The sequence below is a fragment of the Scyliorhinus torazame genome, chromosome 21 (assembly GCF_047496885.1).
Source record: "Scyliorhinus torazame isolate Kashiwa2021f chromosome 21, sScyTor2.1, whole genome shotgun sequence".
NCBI classification, from domain to species: Eukaryota; Metazoa; Chordata; class Chondrichthyes; order Carcharhiniformes; family Scyliorhinidae; genus Scyliorhinus; species Scyliorhinus torazame.
This window is the reverse complement of record NC_092727.1, coordinates 129,722,471-129,749,873: the sequence shown is the minus strand read 5'-3', so window position 1 is coordinate 129,749,873 and position 27,403 is coordinate 129,722,471. Positions and strand designations below refer to the sequence as shown.

General features: G+C 53.1%; 1 protein-coding gene across 50 annotated transcripts in view; it reads left to right on the top strand.

The window, feature by feature from the left end:
* Positions 1 to 27,403, top strand: part of odad4 (outer dynein arm docking complex subunit 4) — a 112,868-nt gene that overhangs the window by 63,419 nt on the left and 22,046 nt on the right. For 17 of the 50 annotated variants that reach the window (XM_072487601.1, XM_072487586.1, XM_072487602.1 and 14 more), the window contains 5 exons: positions 13,033 to 13,095; positions 16,124 to 16,186; positions 20,672 to 20,734; positions 22,097 to 22,159; positions 24,420 to 24,482. The exons of 3 other annotated variants lie outside the window; for them this stretch is intronic. In XM_072487601.1, coding sequence (XP_072343702.1) covers positions 13,033 to 13,095; positions 16,124 to 16,186; positions 20,672 to 20,734; positions 22,097 to 22,159; positions 24,420 to 24,482 — 315 coding nt within the window. The remainder of the gene's footprint in view (positions 1 to 13,032; positions 13,096 to 16,123; positions 16,187 to 20,671; positions 20,735 to 22,096; positions 22,160 to 24,419; positions 24,483 to 27,403) is intronic. 30 more of the 50 variants (XM_072487611.1, XM_072487606.1, XM_072487594.1 and 27 more) reach the window with 12 other exon arrangements.

Below are 27,403 nucleotides of genomic sequence, written 5' to 3'. Positions count from 1 at the left end.
CGAGGAGATAGGAGAGGTGCTAAATGAATATTTTTCGTCAGTATTCACACAGGAAAAAGACAATGTTGTCGAGGAGAATACTGAGATTCAGGCTACTAGACTAGAAGGGCTTGAGGTTCATAAGGAGGAGGTGTTAGCAATTCTGGAAAGTGTGAAAATAGATAAGTCCCCTGGGCCGGATGGGATTTATCCTAGGATTCTCTGGGAAGCTAGGGAGGAGATTGCTGAGCCTTTGGCTTTGATCTTTAAGTCATCTTTGTCTACAGGAATAGTGCCAGAAGACTGGAGGATAGCAAATGTTGTCCCCTTGTTCAAGAAGGGAAGTAGAGACAACCCCGGAAACAAAAGACCAGTGAGCCGTACTTCTGTTTTGGCAAAATCTTGGAAAGGTTTATAAGAGATAGGATGTATAATCATCTGGAAAGGAATAATTTGATTAGAGATAGTCAACACAGTTTTGGGAAGGGTAGGTCGTGCCTCACAAACCTTATTGAGTTCTTTGAGAAGGTGACCAAACAGATGGATGAGGGGAAAGCAGTTGATGTGGTGGAAATGGATTTCAGTAAAGCATTTGATAAGGTTCCCCACGGTAGGCTACTACAGAAAATACGGAGGCATGGGATTCAGGGTGATTTAGCAGTTTTGATCAGAAATTGGCTAGCTTGAAGAAGACAAAGGGTGGTGGTTGATGGGAAATGTTCAGACTGGAGTCCAGTTACTAGTGGTGTACCACAAGGATCTGTTTTGGGGCCACTGCTGTTTGTCATTTTTATAAATGACCTGGAGGAGGGCGTAGAAGGATGGGTGAGTAAATTTGCAGATGACACTAAAGTCGGTGGAGTTGTGGACAGTGCGGAAGGATGTTACAAGTTACAGAGGGACATAGATAAGCTGCAGCGCTGGGCTGAGAGGTGGCAAATGGAGTTTAATGCAGAAAAGTGTGAGGTGATTTATTTTGGAAGGAATAACAGGAAGACAGAGTACTGGGCTAATGGTAAGATTCTTGGCAGTGTGGATGAGCAGAGAGATCTCGGTGTCCATGTACATAGATCCCTGAAAGTTGCCACCCAGGTTGAGAGGGTTGTTAAGAAGGCGTATGGTGTGTTAGCTTTTATTAGTGGAGGGATTGAGTTTCGGAGCCATGAGGTCATGTTGCAGCTGTACAAAACTCTGGTGCGGCCGCATTTGGAGCATTGCGTGCAATTCTGGTGGCCGCATTATAGGAAGGATGTGGAAGCATTGGAAAGGGTGCAGAGGAGATTTACCAGAATGTTGCCTGGTATGGAGGGAAGATCTTATGAGGAAAGGCTGAGGGACTTGAGGCTGTTTTCGTTAGAGAGAAGACGGATAAGAGGTGACTTAGTTGAGGCGTACAAGATGATCAGAGGATTGAATAGGGTGGACAGTGAGAGCCTTTTTCCTCGGATGGTGATGTCTAGCACGAGGGGACGTAGCTTTAAATTGAGGGGAGATAGATATAGGACAGATGTCAGAGGTAGGTTCTTTACTCAGAGAGTAGTAAGGGCGTGGAATGCCCTGCCTGCAACAGTAGTGGACTCGCCAACACTAAAGGCATTCAAATGGTCATTGGATAGACATATGGATGATAAGGGAATAGTGTAGATGGGCTTTAGAGTGGTTTCACAGGTCGGCACAACATCGAGGGCCGAAGGGCCTGTACTGCGCTGTAATATGTTCAGTTATTCTTTTCAACATCCAAGAGAGACTTAACAACTTTAAACAGAAACACATCAGGTTAAAGACTTTACTTTTTTGAGTTTAAATCACCCAAATGATCCAGAGATAGTCTTTCATGGCAGAGATCACAGCAGATCCAGCTCACTGCAAACACAGACACACCCAAGCACCTTTCCTCAAAACTAAAACTTCAGAATGGCTGAACTGAGCTCAGCCCCACCCACTCTCTGACATCACTGTTTTCTTAAAGGTACATTGCTTAAACATCCATTTCTTAAAGGTACTCTCACATGACAGAGGACAAAGGAATTGATTAAGAAAGGGAAAATAGAGTACAAGAGTAATCTTGCAGGGAACCTTGGGCGGGATTCTCCGGTATCTGGCGGGTGGGCCCGCACCTTCGGGGGCTAGGCCGGCGCTGGAGTGATTGGCGCCGAAGGGCCTCCGCCGGCCGGCGCGAGTCGGTGCATGCGCAGGAGTGCCAGCGTGTTCCCAGAACCACTGGCGTGATTCCTGCACATGCACAGGGGGTTTCTTCTCCACGCCGGCCATGGTGGAGCTTTATACAGGCCGGCGTGGAGGGAAAGAGTGTCCCCACGGCACAGGCCCGCCCGCAGATCAGTGGGCCCCGATCGCGGGCCAGGTCACTGTGAGGCCCCCGCCCCCCCCGGGGCCGGATCCCTCCACGAGGACTCCGCAGGCCGCCCTCAGAGCCAGGTCCCGCCGGTACAGACCTTGTGTCATTCATGCCGGTGGGACTGGACGAAAATGGGCGGCCGCTCGGTCCATCAGGGCCCGGAGAATCGCCGGGGGGGGGGGCACTGCCAACGGCCCCTGACCGGCGCGATCCCTGCCCCTGCCAAAAAAACGGCGCTGGAGAATTCGGCGGCGATTCTCTGACCCGGCGGGTGGCCGGAGAATCCCGCCGATAAAAGCTGATTGTAACGTATCCAGGGGCGAAATTCTCCCCCAACGGCGGGATGCCCGCCGACTGGCGCCAAAGCTGGTGCAAATCAGACGGGCATCGCGCCGGCAAAAAGGTGCGGAAGTCTCCGCATCTTTGGCGGCCTAGCCCCAACATTGAGGGGCTAGGCCGACGCCGGAGGGATTTCCGCCCCGCCAGCTGGCGGAAATGGCGTTTGTTGCCCCGCCAGCTGGCGCGGAAATGCGGCGCATGCGCGGGAGCGTCAGCGGCCGCTGTCAGTTTCCCCGCGCATGCGCGGGAGCGTCAGCGGCCGCTGAAAGTTTCCCGCGCATGCGCAGTGGGGAGAGTCTCTTCCGCCTCCGCCATGGTGGAGGCCGTAGCGGAGGCGGAAGGGAAAGAGTGCCCCCACGGCACAGGCCCGCCCGCGGATCGGTGGGCCCCGATCGTGGGCCAGGCCACCGTGGGGGCACCCCCCGGGGTCAGATCGCCCCGCGCCCCCCCCCAGGACCCCGGAGCCCGCCCACGCTGCCTGGTCCCGCCGGTAAATACCAGGTTTGATTTACGTCGGCGGGACAGGCAATTCCTGGGCGGGACTTCGGCCCATCCGGGCCGGAGAATCCAGCGGGGGGTCCCGCCAACCGGCGCGGCTGGATTCCCGCCCCCGCCCAATCTCCGGGAGCGGAGACTTCGGCGGGGGCGGGGGCGGGATTCACGGCGGCCAACGGCCATTCTCCGACCCGGCGGGGGGTCGGAGAATGACGCCCCAGGTGTTTGACAAGAAAAAGGTTGGTGAAGACTTATTACAGTCAGAAACAGGGAAATTTATATTGGGAATAACAAGTGCCCGACCAATTAAATTCATACTTTGGTTCTATCTTCACAAAGAAGGACACAAATAACGTACCAGAAATGTTGGGGAATACAGGGTTCAGTGAGAAGGACGAACTGATGAAAATCAATAATAGTAGGGAAATCGTGTTGGGGAAATTGATGGGATTGAAGGCTGGTAAATCCCCAGGGGTTGATAATCTACATCCCAGCATTTGGAAAGCAGTGGGGCAATCAGACAAATTCAGCATGGGTTCACCAGAGGGAAATCACGTTTGCCAAATCAACTAGAATTCTTTGAAGATGGAGCTAGTAGAGTTGACCAGGAAGAAGTGGTTGGATGTGGTTTATTTAGACATGGGGCGCGATTCTCCGCTCCCACGACTAAGTGCCCACGCCGTCGTGAACAGCGTCGAGTTTCACGACGGCGCGAAACGGCCCCGATCGCGATCGATTCAAGGCCCGAAAATGGGCTAGGAGCGGGGCTGCGAGGAACTCGGGCGTGGCGCGAAAGCATAAATAGCGGGATCCACGCACGGAAGACCCAGGAGGAGGAGAAGGAGGAGAGATGGCTGAGCCCCGACGAGCCGCACCGAGGTTCCGGGACCTGGACACCCTCCTTGATGAGGTAGAAAACCGAAGGGCCACCCTCTGCCCAACACGTGGGCATCGCCAGCCATCCAGCACGGTGAGGCGTGGTTAGCGTAAAGTTGGCACTGCTGTGGGGCACCCCCCCCGGTCCGGGGAACAATGTCGGAAGAAGCTGCCCGACCTCACTCGGGCTGCCAGGGTAAGTGCCATGAGGGTGCCCCTGGGTCACAACCAACCCCCGCCCCCGGGGCACGAGGGGGCGAAGTGGGGTGGGTGGGTGGGTGGATGGGGGGGGGGTTCAGGGTGCACAACGCTGTACGCGACCCACATGAGCACCGGGACCCCCCCTAGAGAGATGCCATGGCGTGGCTCCAACTGTCTCCTCACCCAGCATTAATATAGCCTCTATCTGCTCGCCCTGATGATACCCGCCTAATTGTGATGCTTTATCCAAACCCCCCCCCCCCCAGGACAAGACAGCGCACAACCAACGTGAGCGTATGAGAACCGGAGGGGGTTCGCCTGTGCTGCACCCCTTAAACGTTCACGAGCAGAGGGCCCCGGACCTCGCTGGGGGATCCGCCACCCGGGAGGTCGCGACATGCCAGCTCGGAGGCGCAGAAGCGAGACAACCCTGCATGGCCTCCCCCCCCCCCCCCCCCCCCCCCCCGTCCCCCCCAGCCCGTCATCGTCCCCCTCACACTCTGGCCACTGCACCCTCGATCCCCTCCCCCCTCACACTCTGGCCACTGGACCCTCGATCCCCTCCCCCCCTCACACTCTGGCCACTGGACCCTCGATCCCCTCCCCCCTCACACTCTGGCCACTGCACCCTCGATCCCCTCCCCCCTCACACTCTGGCCACTGCACCCTCGATCCCCTCCCCCCTCACACTCTGGCCACTGCACCCTCGATCCCCTCCCCCCTCACACTCTGGCCACTGTACCCTCAATTCCCTCCCCCCTCACACTCTGGCCACTGGACCCTCGATCCCCTCCCCCCTCACACTCTGGCCACTGCACCCTCGATCCCCTCCCCCCCTCACACTCTGGCCACTGCACCTCGATCCCCTCCCCCCTCACACTCTGGCCACTGTACCCTCAATTCCCTCCCCCCTCACACTCTGGCCACTGCACCTCGATCCCCTCCCCCCTCACACTCTGGCCACTGCACCTCGATCCCCTCCCCCCTCACACTCTGGCCACTGGACCCTCGATCCCCTCCCCCCTCACACTCTGGCCACTGCACCCTCGATCCCCTCCCCCCTCACACTCTGGCCACTGCACCCTCGATCCCCTCCCCCCTCACACTCTGGCCACTGCACCCTCGATCCCCTCCCCCCTCACACTCTGGCCACTGTACCCTCAATTCCCTCCCCCTCACACTCTGGCCACTGGACCCTCGATCCCCTCCCCCCTCACACTCTGGCCACTGCACCCTCGATCCCCTCCCCCCCTCACACTCTGGCCACTGCACCTCGATCCCCTCCCCCCTCACACTCTGGCCACTGCACCTCGATCCCCTCCCCCCTCACACTCTGGCCACTGCACCCTCGATCCCCTCCCCCCTCACACTCTGGCCACTGTACCCCCAATCCCCTCCCCCCCTCACACACTGCCCCCACCACCACCATACACCCGGCCCAGTGTGTCTAACGAACCCCGTATCGTTGTGTTCCCCAGGGCCAGCCGCCGAACGTCCAGGGTCGTCTCGGCCAAGACACAGCCGACCATCTCCAACCTCAAGCGCACCGAGGACGCACGCCAGAGGGTGGCAGTCGGTCGGACAGGAGGGCCATCCTCTCAGTCTGGGACGCTGGATGGGGACGCACATACGACGGACAGAGACAATACTGAGGGGCACAGGATGGACAGTGACGATGACGCACAGAGTATGGCCACTCAGTCCACGGATTCACCTGGAGGGCAACATGACATGGGCCGCATTCACCCTGCGCCGGGCCATGAGGGGGACCAGTACACACCAGACTTCCTAACGGACGATGACCTCGAGCTAGCGGCACTGCTGTCTCCCACATCATCCACCATCGCAGAGACACTCACCTCGGTTGGGCATATAAGTGATGAGGCTCCCGGGTCACGGTCTGGTGCCGAGCCGGTACAGCAGGTGGAGTTTGGAGCAGCCGAGGGGCTGGACGGTTGGAGGGCAGCCCAGGCCCAGCAAACAGCTGCCACCCAGACGGTTCCCGGGTTCCTGGATGTAATTGACCCACCCGGACAACCGATGCGTGTGGACACCCAGGGACTGAATAACGGGCTGAGGGCCATCTTCCAGGACCTGCACACCCAGTTGGAGGAGTCCATTCATGTCCAGGAGCAGGGAGTGGTGCCGCTCATCGCAGCCACCCAGGCCGACACCGCACGGGTGGCGTCCGCGGTGGAGGCAATGGGTGAAACGGTATCGGCCATTGGTCAGGTTCTGCAAGGTGTTGGGCATCACGTGCACACGTCATCCATGGCCCAGGAGAGGGCTGCCCTCTCACAGGTAGCCATGCGCCAGAGCCAACACGACATTGCCGCTGCTGCCCGGGCCCTGGCCGAGTCTCACCATGCCATGGCCCGGTCCCAGCAAGCGATGGCACAGTCCCAGCAGTCAGTCGCGGAGAGCATAGACCGCCTGGCGCACGTGATGGATGGCGTAGCGCACTCACAGGTAGAGATAGCACAGACCCTGGCAGGAATGTCGCACTCCCTCGGCTCTGTCTCTGCGAACATTCGGACCGTGGTTGATACCGCTGCAGGCCTCCAGGACTGGCAGCGCCAGGTGTCGGTGGTGCGACGGGGCATGTCTCCGATCGCACCTCCGTCCCACAGTGAGACCCGGGGGCCACCGGGCTCCCCGAGGGAGGAGGAGGTTCTGGGGCCCGTCCCGGTAGCTCCATCAAGGGACGTCCCGGTACACTCGGCCTCCCCCCGTTCCATCCCTGGCGCATCTGGTGGGCAGCGGGCAGGACAGGGTGGCACCACGCCATCCAGCACGCCCGCCGAGCAGCCTGGCCCATCGAAGCCGGACCGCCACAGGAAACGCGTGCCGACGGGGAGCCATGTCGCAGGGCGTGATTCTCAGCAGTCCACCTCCACTCCTGCTGTACCATCGAGGGAGAGACCTAGACGTAGCGGTAAGGCCCGTAAGGCAAAGAAGTTAGGCACATAATAAGTTGGCACGGGTGCAGGGCACAGTTTAGTTGTAGGGGGTAGGGCATCTGTATGTGAATGTCACAAATAAACTCACTGTTGCACTTAACCTGTAAAGACTCTGTGCTATGTCCGGTGCCAGGGGGCTCGTGGGGGTGACCGAGTGGCGCTGGGGTTTACGAGCGGGTCAACGTCGGTGCCGGATGTGCTGTCCCTTTCCCCCCGCCTCCCAAAATCGGACACCGTAGTCCTCGACACTCCGCCAGCTACCCCACACGGGCACGTGATGAAATGCCCGTTACGAAGGCTGTGACCACCGGAGTGCATGGTTCAGCTATGGCCATGGGTCAGACCTCGGCTGGCGAATCTGAGCTCACAGCTCATCGCAGAGCGGGCTGTCATCATTCAACATGGCACTGATCACACCCGCTTACCCAATCACCACTGTGCAATCCCGTAGTGCCGCAGTGGTCAGGTGATGTGGAATTGGTGCCGTGATCGCGGTGCGGGGGGGGGAGGTGCTGTGTGGTGCCCGTGTGCAGGACTGGCGGTGCAAGTGGCAGTGTCCAGCGAATCCCTTCCCCACGGTGCGTGAACCGTGCGGCCACCAACGCATCGCGTGCCCGCTGTCCTCGACGGTGCCGTCGTGCAGCCTCCTGGACGTAATCAGCACCCGGGCAGTGTCTGCGTCCTGCGCCCCTCCCCCCAACCTGATGCACGCCATCCTCCTCCTCCTCCTCTTCCCCATCACCTTCGTTTGCGTTAGCTCCGGTGCCAACAGGTCCTCCCTCCGATTCCTCCACCAGGGCATCTCCCCTCCGCATGGCAATGTTGTGCAGCGCACAGCAGACCACAACTATGCGACTGACCCTGTTGGGCCGGTACTGCAGGGCCCCTCCGGAGCGGTCCAGGCATCTGGATCGCACCTTCAGCAGCCCGAAGCACCGCTCCACCACACCCCTGGTTGCTGCATGGGCCTCGTTGTATAGGCTCTCCGCGTTGGTGTGAGGCCTCCGTATTGGCGTCAGCAGCCATGACCCCAATGGATAGCCCTTGTCGCCCAGCAACCAGCCCCTCAGCCGGGGGGGGGGGGGGGGGGGGGGCATCCATCGAACATTGCGGGGATGAACGACTGTGCCAGAATGTAGGCGTCATGCACACCCCCGGGGTACCTTGCACACACGTGCATGATCTTCATGTGGGGGTCGCACACCACCTGAATGTTCATGGAGTATGCGCCCTTCCTGTTCATGAACACTTCCCTGTTGTCTGCAGGCGGGCACATGGGGACGTGCACACCATCGATGACACCCTGGACCATCGATGACATCCTGGACCATCGGTATCCCGGCCACCTTGGCGAATCCACGTGCCCGTGCTTCCTGCTGTGCTCGGTCCTCGGGCAATTGAATGTACCTGTCCGCGATGGCGTACAAGGCATCGGTGATGGCCCTGATGCACCTGTGGACCGATGCCTGTGAGATCCCGGATAGGTCCCCGCTCGGCGCCTGGAAGGGACCGGTAGCATAAAGGTTTAGGGCCACCGTCACCTTGACGGAGACTGGTATAGCGTGTCCTCCTCCCATTCCACATGGTGCGAGGTGCACCACGAGGTGGCATATATGTGCGACCATCTCCCTGCTGAACCGTAGTCTCCTCCTGCATGTGATGTCCGGTAGGGCCTCGAACGACATTCTGTCACGGGACACCTAGGCCTGTGGCGCCCTGGCACCACCATCAGTGGCTCCTCCTCCCCCCCCCCCCCCCCCCCCATGCACTTCGATATCAGTGCCCGCTTCCTGTGCATTCCTCGCCGTCGGGGGGGTCAATGTTCCCCTCGGCATCCCCCTGGACATTCCGGGCCTGAGCGCCTGCGGCCTGCGCGGCGACGACGGGCCACTCCGCGGCCATCCCCTCTGCTGCACCGGCGACCACTGCATCTGCAGCCACTGTGGGCCGTCCGACTCTACGCTGCCGGATGGCAAACACCAGAACTGCGGCTCCAACCACGGCGGTGAACATCGCTGTCTGGTTGGCAACATGGTGACCTGCAGGAGGGTGGTGGGGAGCAGAGAAACAACGTGTTACACGGAGGTTCTTCCACACCTCGCCAGCCGGGCTGCATGGGATCCCTGTGTGCCCCGGTGGCCTGGTCGCACTGCAGATACGCAGCCAGCCTAACACCTGGTCACTGTCTGCGTCCAACGGTCAGTTCACACCATACTCCTCCCAGTGTGCCAGTCGCCTGAGCCCATCAGCCACACAACCTGCAGCCGTGTCCTCGACACCGGCCTGCCATATCAGGGCGGCTAACATGTGGCATCCGCGGATGGACGACACCCTCCACATTCTCCCTCACCCCCCCCACCTCCACTCCCTCCCTCCCACCTCCACTCCCTCCCTCACCCCCTCTCACCTCCACTCCCTCCCTCACAATTACGTTAGTATAGTTCAGTAATCCCATATGCTAATCTGAGAATCAGTCTGTAAATCCTACTTTTTGAAGTGTATGAAGAGAGCAGGGTCGAGATTCTCCGACCCCCTGCCGGGTCGGAGAATTGCCGGGGGCTGGCGTGAATCCCGCCCCCGCCGGTTGCCGAATTCTCCGGCACCGGATATTCGGCGGGGGCGGGAATCGCGCCGGTTGGCGGGCCCCCCCGCTCGATTCTCCGGCCCGGATGGGCCGAAGTCCCGCCGCTAAAATGCCTGTCCCGCCGGCGTAGATTAAACCACCTGCCTTACCGGCGGGACAAGGCGGCGCGGGCGGGCTCCGGGGACCTGGGGGGGGGCCCACGGTGGCCTGGCCCACGATCGGGGCCCACCGATCCGCGGGCGGGCCTGTGCCATGGGGGCACTCTTTTCCTTCTGCCTTCGCCACGGTCTCCACCATGGCAGAGGCAGAAGAGACTCCCTCCACTGCGCATGCGCGGGAATGCCGTCAGCGGCCGCTAACGCTCCCGCGCATGCGCCGCCCGGAGATGTCATTTCCGCGCCAGCTGGCGGGGCACCAAAGGCCTTTTCCGCCAGCTGGCGGGGCGGAAATTAGTCCGGCGCGGGCCTAGCCCCTTAAGGTTGGGGCTCGGCCCCCAAGATGCGGAGCATTCCGCACCTTTGGGGCGGCGCGATGCCCGACTGATTTGCGCCGTTTTGGGCGCCAGTCGGCGGACATCGCGCCGATACCGGAGAATTTTGCCCCAGGTGTAGACCACTCGGCCACTCGAGCCTGCTTCGTCGTTCAATATCATGGCTGATCTGATTGGAACCACATCCTGCCCACCCCCAATAACATTTCACCCCTTTGTTAATCCAGAATTTATTTCGCTCAACCTTAAATGTATTCAACAACTGCTTCCACTCTTTTTGAAGAGAGAGTTCCAGAGATTTACGCCCCTTCTCCTCATCTCTTTCTTAAATGAGATTGTGATTGTCCGCACCCAGGTCCAGTGGCGGGTTGGGTAGGCCACCACTCCATATGGGGAACAGCATTTTCATGCATTTAAATATCGTGAAGTTTCATTAAAAAGCCAGCTCACCAGAATCACACCCTCGCTGGAGATCAAAAGGCCACGCTAGTGGCTAATTAGACCAACGTGCTTCAAGACCAGGGGCGAAATTCTCCGGTATCGGCGCGATGTCTGCCGACCGGTGCCAAAAACGGCGCAAATCAGTCGGGCATCGCGCCGCCCCAAAGGTGCGGAATCCTCCGCATCTTGGGGGGCCGAGCCCTAACCTTGAGGGGCTAGGCCCGCGCCGGACTGATTTCCGCCCCGCCAGCTGGCGGGAAAGGCCTTTGGTGCCCCGCCAGCTGGCGCGGAAATGACATCTCCGGGCGGCGCATGCGCGGGAGCGTCAGCGGCCGCTCACGGCATCCCCGCGCATGCACTGTGGAGGGGGTCTCTTCCGCCTCCGCCATGGTGGAGACCGTGGCGAAGGCGGAAGGGAAAGAGTGTCCCCACGGCACAGGTCCGCCCGCGGATCGGTGGGCCCCGATCGCGGGCCAGGCCACCGTGGGGGCACCCCCCAGGGCCAGATTGCCCACACCCCCCCCCCCCAGGACCCCGGAGCCCGCCCGCGCCGCCTTGTCCCGCCGGTAAGGTAGGTGGTTTAATCCACGCCGGCGGGACAGGCATTCTAGCAGCGGGACTTTGGGCCATCCGGGCCGGAGAATCGCCGGGGGGGGGGGGGCGCTAACCGGCGCGGCGCGATTCCCACCCCCGCCAAATCTCTGGTGCCGGAGAATTCGGCAACCAGCGGGGGCGGGATTCACGCCAGCCCCCGGCGATTCTCCGACCCAGCGGGGGGTCGGAGAATGTCGCCCCAGATATAAGTGAAATACACCTGATGACCTGCACTTCACTCGTAACTTTGAGGTTGTTCATCTACATTTTACTGTATCGCGCTTGGGCCTGCTCTGACTCCATGCCAGGCCGTGAGGCAGGACCTGTGGGAGCTCAATGGGGTTTCAGGGCCAACGCTCTTCACTCCAGACAGCAGAGATGGTGAAAAGGGCTGAAGAGCAAAGGCTTGACCAGTTGGGGGAGAATGGGGAAGGGTCCAGACAAACACATGACGGAGTAGGCTATGGGGGAACGGGGGCGGGTGGGGGTGATTATTCAGGGGCTAAAAGCTGGGCAAGAAGGATCAGGACCAGAATGCATAGACAATCCCGTGGCCCTGTGTCACAATTTAGAAGGCAGTGCTTGGTAAGACAGTCTTTGTCCCAGTCCAGGCACCTATCAGTGCATTGTCAATGATAACCACCACGGTGCCCACAGGGCATGGTCAGTCCCTTATGCATGTCGGTCCTGGGGGCTTCTGGTTTAATTTTGGGCTGCAAATGGCACAGTCACAGTAAGGGAAGCCTGTAGATTGAAATGAGGTAATATAGGGATGGGCACACGATGGTTTCCTGGTGGATGGAGTCTTTGTAGGTCACAGTTCAATAGGCCTCTAGATGGGGAGGGGTCAAGTCTACAAGGGACATCTGAACATAAACATAAAAGGGTTGAGGGCGTAGGACTGGAATATCTACAAAGATGGGATGAAGTATTAGAGGGGGGAGGAAGGAGAGCGATTGGTGAGAGGGGAATCTGATGATGATGCTCTTCCAGCATGATGGGAGGGATTTCCACAGTCTGGGGGAGGGTTGAAGCTCGTTTCTTAGTCAAACCTCAGCACCACCATTTTGCAAACTGGATCAATGACGCTGTTGAAAAATAACTGGGAAGAAATTGGCAGGAGCGGGTTCTCAGGGTGCTGGGAGGACTGGACCACAGAAGCTGGGTGGCTACAAACCCCACCTCCGGATCACAGCGGGGAAACTTCCCCAAAGTTTCTCCAGTTTCCCAAATTAATTTTGGGGGAACTCCATTCAGCACATTAACACCAAACTCCAGCCATTGTTACAACAGCACAGTGAGAAGCACTGTGAAAATCCGCTGCCAAATCTAGACTGCCATTCGAACACAGTGCAGCATTGTCAGAAGTGCTGACATTAAATTCATGCCCAATCTGCCTTTTCTGTTTGATATCAGAGATTTCCTGTCACCATCTCAGAAGAGCAGGGGGATTGTCACAGTGTCATAACTGGAGATTAATTCTCTCCAGAAACCGTCCTTTCATCTTGTCCTGTTCCTGGCAACTTGCTGTGTGAAGACTGGTTACCAAATAACCAATAACAATCATTCACTTTCAAAGTAATTTGTTGTATGTGAAGTCCTTCAAGATGTTTCTGAACTGGATAAAACAGAGGATAAGAGGGAAAATTTTCTCCAGTAATGATTAGAACTTATTTTTTGGTTTCATTTGACATAATCTGGTATTTTCCCATAATAGATGCCATCCAGGTCGATGAACAATTGCCTGAAGATACTGAGAATGAAAGAGTCACATTGGAGGGTAGGTTATCAGTGTAGCCAATAACCAGTGTGCAGTAAACCCATTAAACCAGCTCACACACTTAACTTCCTCTTCTTTTTTAAAATAAATTTAGAATACGCAAGTCTTTTTTTCAAATAAGGGGCAATTTAACGTGGCCAATTCACCAACCCTGCACATTTTTTTGGGTTGTGGGGGTGAGACCCATGCAGACATGGGGAGAATGTGAAAACTCCACACGGACAGTGACCCAGGGCCTGAGTCCACGGCGCCCTGGGGCAGCAGTGCTAACCACTACATCACTGTGCTGCCCTACTTAACTTCCTCTTCATGCTTAATTCGCTCCCTGCCATCGAATCCCGATTAAAGATGGTCTCTCACCCTGCCTGCAGATGTATGTACAGAAATTTTTGCAGTTGGCAAGATGTACAGTCGTATCCTATTGGTGTTACTGGAACTAGAAATCCCGAGGCCTTGACTAATAATCCGTGGACAAGAGTTCAATTACCCGCACAGCAACTGAGGAATTTAAATTCCATTAATTACACAAATCTGAAATGATTACTGATGGTGTCAGTAATGGTCACCACAAAACTAACAAATTGCCATAAAAGCCCATCTGGTTCACTCATGTTTTTGGGGAAAGGGGATCTGCTATCCCTACCCAGTCTGGCGTACGTGTGACTCTAGACCTACATAAATGGAGCTGACTCTTTACTGCGCTCAGAAATGGCCAAGCATGCCATTCAGCATTGTGGTTTTTTAAATTCAGAGTACCCAATAATTTTTTTCCAATTAAGGGGCAATTGAGTGTGGCCAATCCACCTACCCTGCACATCTTTGGGTTGTGGGGGTGAGACCCACACAGACACTGGAGAATGTGCAAACTCCACATGGACAGTGACCCAGAGCCGGGATCAAACCACTGCGCTTCCCCACCATTCAGCTTTGTGTTCAGTGGTGTAGATCAGAACCACCTTCTCAATGGCAACTAAAGAGGAAAAAAATAATTCTAGCCTCGTCCGTGATGCTCACATTGGTCAATAAATAAATAAAAAGTTGGTACAGTTGTTAAAAAGTGAATGGAATCCTGAGCTATATTTCCTTCTATGCTTAGAGTGCAAATGCAAATACGTTATGGGGTAAGGGACTCTGGTTAAGTGAAGAGAATCTTGGTTTGTTTTCTGTGACACAGAGAGTGTTAGGAAAAGCTGGAATACGGGGGCTGGGTTATCCGCCCCGCATTTCCGCCCCGACCCGCCAGCGGGTTCTGCGTTACGCCGGCTGGTCAATGGGGTTTCCCGTTGTGGGGCAGCCCCACGCCGTCGGGAATTCCCTGGGCGATGGCAAAACGGAGCATCCCGCCGGCGGAGAATCCCGCCCCTGGTGTTCAAAACTAAGAGAAGTTATGATAGTGTAAGTATGGAGAAAGTGTTTTCACTAACAGGAGGGTCCGTAACCAGAGGACACAGATTTAACTAATTCACTGAAAATCCAGGGCGGCACGGTAACACAGTGGTTAGCACTGCTGCCTCACAGCTCCATGGACCCGGGTTCAATTCCGGTCTCAGGTCACTGTCTGTGCGGAGTCTGCACGTTCTCCCCGTGTCTGCGTGGGTTTCCTCCGGGTGCTCCGGTTTCCTCCCACAGTCCAAAGATGTGCAGGTTAGGTGGATTGGCCATGATAAAACATTGCCCCTTAACGTCCAAAGATGTGCAGGTTAGGTGGGTTTACGAGGACAGGGTAGGGGAGTGGGCCAAGGTAAGATGCTCTTTCACAGGGTTAGTACAGACTCGATGGACCGAATGGCCTGCTTCTGCACTGTAGGAATTCTATGGTTCTATGGAAAAACGAGGGGACAATTTCTTTGCAGCAAGGTGTTCTGATATGGAATGCACTGTCTGAAAGGGTGGTGAATAGTAACTTTAAAAAGTGAGTTGGATAAATAATTGAGAAGGAATAATTTACAGAATTACTGTGAAAGAGCAAGCTAGGGAATTGGATTAATTGGACAGCTCTTTCAATTTCAGTTTAATTCACTGTAAATGTGCCTTAGAGAGACACCCTGAGAGTGTGACAGAGCAAATTGTATAATCTAGAACCACAAATTGAATAATCTAAAGCCACAGACTCAAGTACTAATGAAGGAACCTTTGTGTAAACAAGACTGGATTTGTAGATTAGCAGGTCTAAGCTCTTTAACCAAAACTAAAAGTCACAATTTAATTTACATGTTGGACAAGGCCTTTGCTGAGATAGAAGGCTGATTGGGTCTAAGCCCCAGCCACATGGTTGAGAACAGAGAAGGGAAATTTCGCCAAAACTTCTTCTGTTCCCCAATTTAACTTGGATGAAACTCCACTGAGCACATTAACTAGGCTTCCATCAAACTCTTGCCAGAGTTGCAGCAGTGAGTGGGAGAAGCAGAGCGAAAATTAACCCCCAAATCTAGGTGGCAATCCAATGCAGTGTTACATAGCCAGATGTGCTGACAATGACGCGGCCTATTCTGGTTGACGATAGTGGTCCCATACCACCATTCAGAGAAGATCAGAGGACTTGCTGCAATGTCAAGGCTGCGATTCCACCATTTATCACCAGGAACAGTTCTTTCATCTTGATTTGTTTCTAGGATCTTACTTTGTGAAAACTGGTTAACAAGTGCGGGATTCCCCCACCCCCCCCACCCCCCCCCCCAGCATCTTTCCAAAGCGAAGGCTGCTCTCCAAAGGCTAGTGGTGGAATCTTCCAGTCTTACCAATATCGATGGTGTTTTCTGTTGTTTGCCATCTGTGCCGCCAGTGAACCAACCACAGGGGGTCACCGTTGGTGAAACCGGAGGATTCGGCCCCCGGGAAGGGCTGGAAAATTCAACTCCAAGTAACCAAATACAATCACTGCATTTCAAAGTAATTTGTTGTAAATGAAGCCCTTAGAGAGGTTTCTGAATTGGATAAAACAGCGTATAAGAGGGAAAATGTTGTTCAGTAATAATTAGAACTTATTTATTGATTACATTTGATATAACCTGGTATTTTCCCACAATAGATGCCAACCAGGGTGATGAACAATTGCCTGAAAATACTGAGAATGAAGGAGTCAAGTCTGAGGGTAGGTTGTCAGTGTAGCCAGTATCCAGTGTGCAGTAAACCCATTAAACCAGCTCACACACTTAACTTCCTCTTCATACTTACTGTGTACCCTGTCATTGAATCCTGATTAAAAGCGCTTTTCTCACCTTGCCTGCAGATATATGGATGACATAAATCTTTGCAGGTAGCAAGGGGTACAGTAGTATCTTAGTGGTGTTACTGGAACTGGAGATCCCGAGGCCTGGGCTAACGATCTGGTGACAAGAGTTCAAATCCCAGTAAATCCCAGCACAGCAGCTGAGGAATTTAAATTCAGTTAATTACATGAATTTGATATAAAAAGTTGATATCAGCAATGGTCACCATGAAATGACCAAATTGTCTAAAAAACACATCTTGTTTGCTGATGTCTTTAATGGGAGGAAGTCTGCTTTCCCTACCCGGACTATACTACATGTGACTCACGACCCACAGCAACATGGCTCATGGTTAATGGCACTGGACGCCATTCAGTTTCGTTTTCACGGAGGCAACTCACCACCACCGTCTCAACAGCAATTGAGGGAGAAACAGATCTAGCCTTGTGAGTAATGCCCACATTTTGTGAATAAAGAAAAGCTGAAGATTTCCAAACAAAACATATTTTGCTGAAGCTTTTCATCTTGCACTCAGCAGAACAATTCACAATGATACCAATGGAAGAGAAAACAGTAAATTTATATTGTATGCAAATAGAGTTCTGATTCATTGGCAAGTGGACTCTGATTGGTAGCGGCATTACCATGGAGATGTTGGTTCATGGTAACTGACGGTTAAATGCTAAGTATTGCTTGAAACTTAAATCTGGCAGCTGTACTCTGATTGCTCATGATATTGCCCTGAGGAATGAACTAGCGAATGGCTGTAATCCATTCAGTTTAGCTGAAACAGGCACAATGTGTATACATATTCTTTCTGTCTGTGAAGAACAGGGTCATGTGGATTAATATATGTTGCTTCCAGCACACGCATATGCACCAGACTGCGAGCCCGACTGGCAATCTTAAATTGGTTCTCAGTGTAATTCTTAGCACATAGGATAATTTAGAAAATGTTGTCCAATTGCAGAATCATGGGCGAAATTCTCCCCAAACGGCACGATGTCCGCCGACTGGCGCCCAAAACGGCGCCAATCAGACGGGCATCGCGCCGCCCCAAAGATGCCCCAAAGGTGCGGAATGCTCCGCATCTTTGGGGGCCGAGCCCCAACATTGAGGGGCTAGGCCGACGCCAGAGGGATTTCCGCCCCGCCTGCTGGCGGAAACGGCCTTTGTTGCCCCGCCAGCTGGCGCGGAAATGACATATCGGGGCGGTGCATGTGCGGGAGCGTCAGCGGCCGCTGACAATTTCCTGCGCATGCGCAGTGGAGGGAGTTTCTTCCGCTTCCGCCATGGTGGAGACCGTGGCGGAGGCGGAAGGGAAAGAGTGCCCCCACGGCACAGGCCCGCCCGCGGATCGGTGGGCCCCGATCGTGGGCCAGGCCACCGTGGGGGCACCTCCCGGGGCCCAGGACCCACCCCCCAGGACCCCGGAGCCCGCCCACGCCGCCTTGTCCTGCCGTTCAAAAGGTGGTTTAATCCACGCCGGCGGGACAGGCAATTTGCCGGCGGGACTTCGGCAACCGGCGGAGAATCCAGCGGGGGGGCCCGCCAACCGGCGCGGCCCGATTCCCGCCCCCGCCGAATATCCGGTACCGGAGACCTCAGCAACCGGCGGTGGCGGGATTCACGGCAGCCCCCGGCGATTCTCCAACCCGGCGGGGGGTCGGAGAATGACGCCCCATATCTTTTTTTAAATACATTTAGAGTACCCAATTCATATTTTCCAATTATGGGGCAATTTAGCGTGTCCAATCCACCTACCTTGCACATCTTTTTGGGTTGTGAAGGCGAAACCCACGCAAACACGGGGAGAATGTGCAAACTCCACACGGACAGTGACCCAAAGCCAGGATCGAACCTGGGACCTCGGCGCCGTGAGACTGCAGTGCTAACCACTGCGCCACCGTGCTGCCCGCAGAATCATATCTAATGTTGAGATTTGCAAGCACGGGCTGGCTAGGTATGATCTGTACCTTGCCTGTTGCCAACAGCGTAAGGGTCATGCTGTTTGATACGACCCACCACTCTGGGATGCCCAGGCTACATACCTGCCATCACACTGGCACTGAAATTCACATCCTATAGTACTCAGTGATAGACAGAACATCTTTTGGGCTTGACGGCAGTGGTGAATATCACTCGTGTTGTTACTGAACAGTAGCAGTGTGAAACTGCGATCTTTACCTGTTGCTCATAGCTTGGAGGTACCTTACCCAGGATAATCTGAGGTAGGCTGGACGTTTTCAGGGCTGAAAGTGATGGGCGTGGCCACATTCATGAGTTTGTGTGATATCCAGCACAAAATGGACTGATCAGGGCTGACATCCTAAAGAATGTCTTTGACATGCTCTTATTTCAGCATCATGGTTACAAGATGAACAAATGGCCAGGGCCCTATTTTTGTTTTATAGGCCAGTTTTATAGCGCATGGAACTGTAATAAAAGTTGGAAAGGACCCAGGAGTCGGTGTACACGAGATATTAGTCAATAAGCACAAGGTGTGATTTGTGGATTAGTAAATAGAAGCTGTTTAAACTAAAACAGCCACAATGACTTTGGTTAGTCAAAGGCTGAATGAGGTCAATTCCCATCTCCATGGTCAATAACGTAGAGGGGAAATTTCCTCAAAGCTTTTCCAGTTTCCGAAGTTAACACTGGCAGAACTCCATTGAGAACAGTAACGGGGTTTCCACCAAACTTCTGCAAAGTTGTTGAACCAGAGCGGAAAACGCCCTGGGGAAATTGATCCCTAATCTCGCTGGCCATGCAGTACAGCACTGCATTGTGGACAACTGGAGACTTTTCAGAATATTGGATTTGAAGCATTTGGCAATTTAAGGGTTAAAATCCTGGGGTTAGAGTGCGATTGAGTGCAGTGGTCAGGTTATTTTCAAACAAATCCTGTTTTGCAGGGCCTGGGAGCTTTTAGGAGCCAGAGGTGAAATTGACCAAGTGGAATGTGTTTTTTAGTCTGGGCTAATGCACTGTGGTTTGACTGGGGATAGTCCCTCGAGAGTTAATGTGCTTTCAGTCCCTGGGAAGTTCATTTGTTTTTCAGCTTGGGAAGATGATTTCAGTGCTGGTTGGAGCTAAGAGAGAGAGATTTTTGAGATAACTTTTGAAGAGGTCTGATCTGGCTACCACAGAGTCCACAAGTAAAGGCGGTTTTCTTTCCCACTAGGATAGTTTTTTTAAAAACAAATAATATTTGAAAGCAGAGCAGTCTTGTCTGAAGACAAGGAAGAGTCTGAAATAATCCAGTTGAAGCAGCTTTTTGAAGCTATTCAGCCAGAGTCTGAAGGAATCCTAACGTGAGCTAGAATCTGGGGCGAGATTCTCCGACCCCCCGCCGGGTCGGAGAATCGCCGGGGGCTGGCGTGAATCCCGCCCCCGCCAGTTGCCGAATTCTCCGGCCCCGGATATTCGGCGGGGGCGGGAATCGCGCCGAGCCGGTTGGCGGGCCCACCCCCATGATTCTCCGGCCCGGATGGGCCGAAGTCCCGCCGCTAAAATGCCTGTCCCGCTGGCGTAGATGAAACCACCTACCTTACCTAGCCCCTTAAGGTTGGGGCTCGGCCCCCAAAGATGCGGAGCATTCCGCACCTTTGGGGCGGCGCGATGCCCGACTGATTTGCGCCGTTTTGGGCGCCAGTCGGCGGACATCGCGCCGATACCGGAGAATTTCGCCCTCGTTCTGTAAAGCAAATATTACTATATGCTGTACTGTTTTTAAGCTGGATTGAGAGCTGTTTGTTTATTTTCTTGTTCATTAATGGGGAATTGAGTAGTTATGTTAAGGGGCAATTGTAAGCACTTCCTTTCTGGTCAGAAGGTAAAGAGTTTAATATTGTAATCAGAAAAACGTTTTAACATAAATACCAAATCACTATGTTTTCATGCAATCAATCCTGCAGTGAATCATTCTTTCCGCGCAGTCTTGCAAAATAAACTAAAATATTGGGGTTTCAGCCCAGTATCCAAGCCACTGTTGGGGTCTGGTCTGGAAGCATAATAATTGTCAAAAGTGCTGACACTAAACTCATGCCGAATCTGCCTTTTCAATTTGATGTTAGAGATTCCCTGCCACCATTCAGGGAAGGGCAGGCGGATAATCACAGTGTCTTGCTGAGTTCCATCATTAATCTTCACCAGAAAGAGTTCTTCATCTTGTTCTGTTTCTTGGATCGTGCTGTGTGAAAACAGGTTACCAGGTAACCAACAACAATCACTGCGTTTGAAAGTAATTTGTTCTATGTGAAGCCTTTAGAGATGTTTCTGAATTGGATAAAACAGTTAAGGAATTTTTTCTCCATAATTATTGTTTGTTGATTTATTTTATATAATCTGGTATTTTCCCACAATAGATGCCAACCAGGGCGATGAAGAATTGCCTGAAAATACTGTGAATGAAGGAGTCACGTCTGAGGGTAGGTTGTCAGTGTAGCCAGTAACCAGTGTGCAGTAAACCCATTAAACCAGCTCACACACTTAACTTCCTCTTCATACTTAATTTTATCCCTGTCATTGCATCCCAATTAAAAATGCTTCTTTCACCTTGCCTGTAGTGAAATGTACAAAATGATTGCAGGAGGTGGTGGCGGCGGTGGTAGGGGGGGGGGGGGGGGGGGGGGGTGTGGGGGGGGGGGGGGGAGGTGTGGGGGGGGGAGGGGGGGGGGTGCACTAATATTGTGTTGCTCGAACCTGAAATCTGGAGGTCCTGAATAATGATCCGTGACGAGAGATCAATTCCCAGCACCGCAACTGAGGAATTTAAATTCATTAATTTTTTTAAATATAAATTTAGAGTACCCAATTATTTCTTTTCTAATTAAGGGGCAATTTAGCGTGGTCAATCCACCTAACCTGGACATCATTGGGTTGTGGGGGTGAAACCCACGCAGACACGGGGAGAATGTGCAGACTCCACACGGACAGTGACCCAGGGCCGAGATCGAACCCGGGTCCTCAGCGCCGCAGTCCCAGTGCTAACCACTGCGCCACGTGCCGCCCTTAAATTCCATTAATGACATGAATCTAAATTCGAAAGTTAGTATCAGTGAGGATCACCATGAAACTACCAGATTGTCATAAAAATAAAACACATCTGGTTCAGTAAAGTCTTTTAGTGATGGAAATTTGCATCTGTACCTAGTCCCGTCTACATGTGACTCATGAACTACAATCCTGTGGTTGAATCTTGGCCGTTGAAAGCCGGGAGACCCCGTTCCCGGGGTCTACCTGGCCGTTCCCGGGGTCTACCTGGCTTATCAGGCCTCACGGGATCCAACGCGATCACGCGGGGTTTCCAATGTGTATCCTGCCCACATTAGTCGAGATCATTTTTTGCCAAATCTACATATTAGAGCGAGGCAGTAGCTTTACTCTAACGTGCAGATTCCAGAGGTACCTGAGGCTTTGGGATCAATCCCCTTCGCCTCAGAGACCTCAGGTGAGTGCTGTTGTGGTCCCCACAAATGGGCACCAAATGGAATCCACTCTTGGGGGTCTCTCAGGGGATTGCGGGGCCCAGCTACATGTCCTTTGGGCAAGGTGGTGCCCTGGCACTGCTGGTGCCTCCTGGGTATCCTGGTAGTACCACTTGGGTGCCAGCATGGCGATGCCAAGGTACCAAGCTGACATTTTTCACGCACATGATCGGGTCGGGGTTGTCTGCTGTCGGTGTTGGTGGGGTGTTTAGAAAACAGTTTATAAGAAGGAAATGATTCTCCATAATGATTAGAACATGTCTGTTGATTTATTTTATATAATCTGGTATTTTCCCACAATAGATGCCAACCAGGGCGATGAACAATTGCCTGAAAATACTGAGAATGAAGGAGTCACGTCTGAGGGTAGGTTGTCAGTGTAGCCAGTAACCAGTGTGCAGTAAACCCATTAAACCAGCTCACACACGTAACTTCCTCTTCATATTTAATTAGCTTCCTGACATTGAATCTCGAGTAAAAATGCTTCTCTTACATAGCCGACAGTTAAATGTAGAAACATCTTTGCAGGTGGGGGGTGGTGGGGACTGATATCCTAGTTGTCTTACTGGAACTAGAAATCTGGAGGTCCTGAATAATGATGCGTGACGAAGGATCAAATCCCAGCACAGCAGCTGAGGAATTTAAATTCCATTAATGACATGAATCTAAATTCGAAAGTTGGTATCCGTCAGGGTCATCATGAAACTACCAGATTGTCACAAAAATAAAACACATCTGGTTCATTAAAGTCTTTTAGTGACGGAAATCTGCGTCTGTACCTAGTCCCGTCTCCATGTGACTCATGAACTACAATCCTGTGGTTCAATCAGAACTGCCTCAGAAATAGCCGAGAACCCCATTCAGCTTTGTTCAAGAAGACAACCTTCACCTGGTTTCACCTGGAAGGTTCACCACCACCTTCCCAACGGCAAGTAAGGAGGGAGAAATAATTCCGACCTCGCCAGTCATGCCCACATTCTGTGAATAAATGAATATGAAGTTGATAAGGTTGTGAAAAAAGCAGAAGGAATCCTGGGCGTTATAGCAGAGGCTTAGAGTACATGTGCAAAGAGGTTATGATAAACCTTTCAAATCACTGGTTAAATGTGGGCTGGACTATTGTGACCACAGTAGAAAGTAGAGAGGGGACAAAGGAGATTTAGTTGAATAATGCCAGCGATGAGGGAATTTGGTGAAGTGGAGGATCTCGGTTTGTTTTCATTAAAGTTGAGAAAGTTAAGGACAGCTGGTATACAGTGTCCACATTTCAGAGCAGTTTTATAGAATAGATTGGGAGGCAGTGTTTCCACTAACAGGAAGGTCGGTGAACAGAGGACACAGATTTAACTTATTGACTGAAAACCCAGGGGAAAACGTGAGGGGAACAATTTTTCTGCAGCAAGTTATTCTGATCTGGAATGCTCATTCTGAAATGGCGGTGAATAATAACTTTAAAAAGGGAGTGGGGCAGCACGGTGGCGCAGCGGGTTAGCCCTGTTTCCTCACGGCGCTGAGGTGCCAGGTTCGATCCCGGCTCTGGGCCACTGCCGGGTGGAGTTTGCACATTCTCCCCGTGTCTGCGTGGGTTTCGCCCCCACAACCCAAAGATGTGCAGGGTAGGTGGATTGGCCACACTAAATTGCTCCTTAATTGGAAAAAAGAATTGGGTATACTAAATTTGGATAAATAAGTAGGAATTTACAGGATTACTGGGAAAGAGCAAGGGAGTTGTACTAATTGGATAGTTCTTTCCATTGCAACTGGATTCACTGTAAACCCGGGGCTGATCTATTGGCCACGGTGCGCCTGAAACGTTGTGTGCCGCGGCGCAATGTGGCCAGTAAATGGTGGGAGACCCTGATTCCGGCAACACCTTGCGAGACCTAACGTGATCTCGCGAGACATCACGATGTGAAGCCCGCCCATTGTGGGCAGGATCGCTCTTTGGCAAATCTGCATATTGGAGCAAGACAGCCAATCTCACTTTAATATGCAGTTCCCGGAGGTAACCAAGGTGTTGGGATCTATCCCCTTCGCCTGGAGACCTTGGGCGAGGGCCGTTCAGTGCTGGACTCCACAAACCAGGACCAGGCAGAACAGCACCCATGGGTATCGCCAAAGAGATTGGAGGCCCCAGGTGCATGCCCTCTAGACAGGGTGGTACCTGGTACTGCTGGTGCCACCTGGGCACCCTGGATCTGCCAGTCTGGCACCCTGGAAGTGCCACCTGTGTGCCAACCTGGCATTGCCAAGATGTCTGTGTGGCTCTGGCAGGGACATTGTTAGGCATTTTCTGCGCAGAGATGATTGAGGGAGGGGTTTAGGGGGGGTGCTGGTGACCCCCTTACAGTGTGCTGGGATTTGGGGGGAGGTTCGGGGTCGTGTCCGGGGCATGGGAAATCGGGACGCCATTTTTAAATATTCTTTCATCAAGTTCTGTTTCTGGTGAAAACTGGTTTCCATGTAACCAACATCAATCATTCAATGTTAAAGTAATTAATTGTGAAGCCCTTAGAGACATTTCTGAATTGGATAAAACAGTTTATCAGAAGGAAATAATTCTCCACAATAATTAGAACATGTCTGTTGATTATATTTTATATTATCTGGTATTTTCTTATAATAGATGCCAACCAGGGCGATGACGAATTGCCTGAAAATACTGAGAATGAAGGAGTCAAGTCTGAGGGTAGGTTGTCAGTGTAGCCAGTATCCAGTGTGCAGTAAACCCATTAAACCAGCTCACACACTTCCTCTTCATACTTATTTTTATCTCTATCATCAAATCCCGAATAAAAATGCATCTTTAACCCAAAAAATCATTGCAGGTGAAAGGGGATGCACTAATATACTAGTGGCTTTGTTCGAACTAGAAATCTGGAGCCTCTGAATAATGATCTGTGGCAAGAGATCAAATCCCAGCATGACAACTGAGGAATATAAATTCCTTTTTTTAAAAATAAATTTAGAGCACCAAATTATTTTTTTCCAATTAAGGGGCAATTGTGTGCGGCCAAACCACCCAACCTGTACATCTGTGTGTTGTGGGAGTGAAACCCATGCAGACATGGGGAGAATATGCAATCTCCACACACGGAATTTAAATTCCATTAATGACGTGAATCTAAATTCGAAAGTTAGTATCAGTGAGGGTCACCATGAAACTACTAGATCGTCATAAAAATAAAACACATCTGGTTCACTAATGTCTTTTAGTGCCGGAAATCTGCGTCTGTACCTAGTCCCTTCTACATGTGACTCATGAATTACAATCCTGTGGTTCAATCAGAACTGCTATTAGAAATAGCCGAGAAGACCGACTTCCGGGTGCGGCGATGACCAGCTGAGTCGCACGTTTCGGCAGCTCCCTGTGAAACGGACTTTTGGGCTCTTGATAGGAGCCCCAACGGCAATTTTAACGGCTGAAAACACCGTGCGGTAAACCAGAAGGGTGTTCCCCCTGGACACGGATGGAAAAAGGAGAGGAAAGTGGCCGGATTGCAGCGGATCCTTTGGAACAACGGCAAGGAAGGCAAGCAGAAACCAAGATGGCGTCGGAAGGTGGCAGTTTCATATGGGGCCCTGAACAACAAGAGTTTTTGAAACGCTGCGTGGAGGAGATAAAAAAGGAAATGAAGAAAGAGTTGTTGGCCCCGATATTACAGGCGATTGAAGGGCTGAAAGAGGAACAAAAGACCCAGGAGCAGGAGCTTCGGGTCGTGAAGGCGAAAGCAGCAGAGAATGAAAACGACATACAGGGCCTGGTGGTGAAGTCGGAGATACAGGAGGCACACCAGAAACGATCTGTGGAGAGGTTGGAGGCACTGGAAAATAACGCAAGGAGGAACAACTTGAGGATTCTTGGCCTTCCTGAAGGTGTGGAGGGGGCGGACGTCGGGGCATATGTGAGCACGATGCTGCACTCGTTAATGGGAGTGGAGGCCCCGACGGGTCCGTTGGAGGTGGAGGGAGCATACCGAGTTATGGTGCGAGGATCGAGAACAGGAGAAGCTCCCAGAGCCATAGTGGTGAGATTTCTCCGTTTTAAGGATAGAGAAATGGTCCTTAGATGGGCGAAGAAAACTCGGTGTAGTAAATGGGAGAACGCGGTGATCCGCGTCTATCAAGATTGGAGTGCGGAGGTGGCGAGAAGGAGGGCGAGCTTTAATCGGGCCAAAGCGGTACTTCACAAAAAAAAGATAAAGTTTGGAATGCTGCAACCGGCAAGACTGTGGGTCACATATCAAGGGAGGCACCACTACTTTGAGACGGCGGATGAAGCGTGGACTTTTATTGTAGAAGAAAAATTGGAATGATTGGACTACGAAAATGAACGTTTGGACAAAGTGGTGGGACGAGTGGGGGGGGGGCGAAGAGGGATTGTATGATTAATCCTGCGGTATGGTAACTTTTCTTTCTCCCACAGGTGGTGATGGGGGGAGGTGGGGAGGGAGAGGAGATGGGGCGTTGGCCATGGGAGGCGGGGCCGAGGGAGAGGCGCGGGCTTGGTTCCCGCGCTATGATAATTATGGCGGGAATAGAGAAGCAGGAAGGAGGGGGCGCCGCACGGGGCGAGCCGTGATCACGGGGGGAAGCCGAGGTCAGCCAGAGTTTGCTGACTTCTGGGAGCAACATGGGGGGAGTAATTACGCTAGCGGGGGGTCTAGCGGGGGGGGGGGAGGGGGGAATTACTGGGTTGCTGCTGCTGGGGAAAGGGGGGAGTGGGTACGGGAAAGGATGGGCGGGGGGGCACCGTCTGGGAGAAATACAGCCGCGTGGGAACTGGGCGAGAAGCTGGAAAAAGATGATGGCTAACCGGCAAGGGGGGAAGCCCCCCAACTCGGCTGATCACGTGGAACGTGAGGGGGCTTAACGGGCCGATAAAGAGGGCACGAGTACTCGCACACCTTAAGAAACTTAAAGCAGATGTGGTCATGTTACAGGAAACGCACCTGAAACTGATAGATCAGGTTAGGTTGCGCAAAGGATGGGTAGGGCAGGTGTTCCATTCGGGGCTGGATGCGAAAAACAGGGGGGTGGCTATATTAGTGGGGAAGCGGGTAATGTTCGAGGCAAAGACTATAGTGGCGGATAACGGGGGCAGATACGTGATGGTGAGTGGCAAATTACAGGGAGAGATGGTGGTGTTGGTAAACGTGTATGCCCCGAATTGGGACGATGCCAATTTTATGAGGCGAATGCTAGGACGCATCCCAGACCTAGAGACCGGAAAGCTGATAATGGGGGGAGACTTTAACACGGTGTTGGAACCAAGGCTGGATAGGTTGAAGTCCAGGACTGGTAGGAGGCCGGCAGCAGCCAAGGTGCTCAAGGATTTTATGGAGCAGATGGGAGGGGTGGACCCGTGGAGATTCAGTAGACCTAGGAGTAAGGAGTTCTCGTTTTTCTCCTATGTCCATAAAGTCTATTCACGCATAGACTTTTTGTGCTGGGTAGGGCATTGATCCCGAGGGTGAGGGGAACGGAATATACGGCTATAGCCATTTCGGATCATGCCCCACACTGGGTAGACTTGGAGATAGGGGAGGAAACAAGAGGGCGTCCACCCTGGAGAATGGACATGGGACTAATGGCGGATGAGGGGGTGTG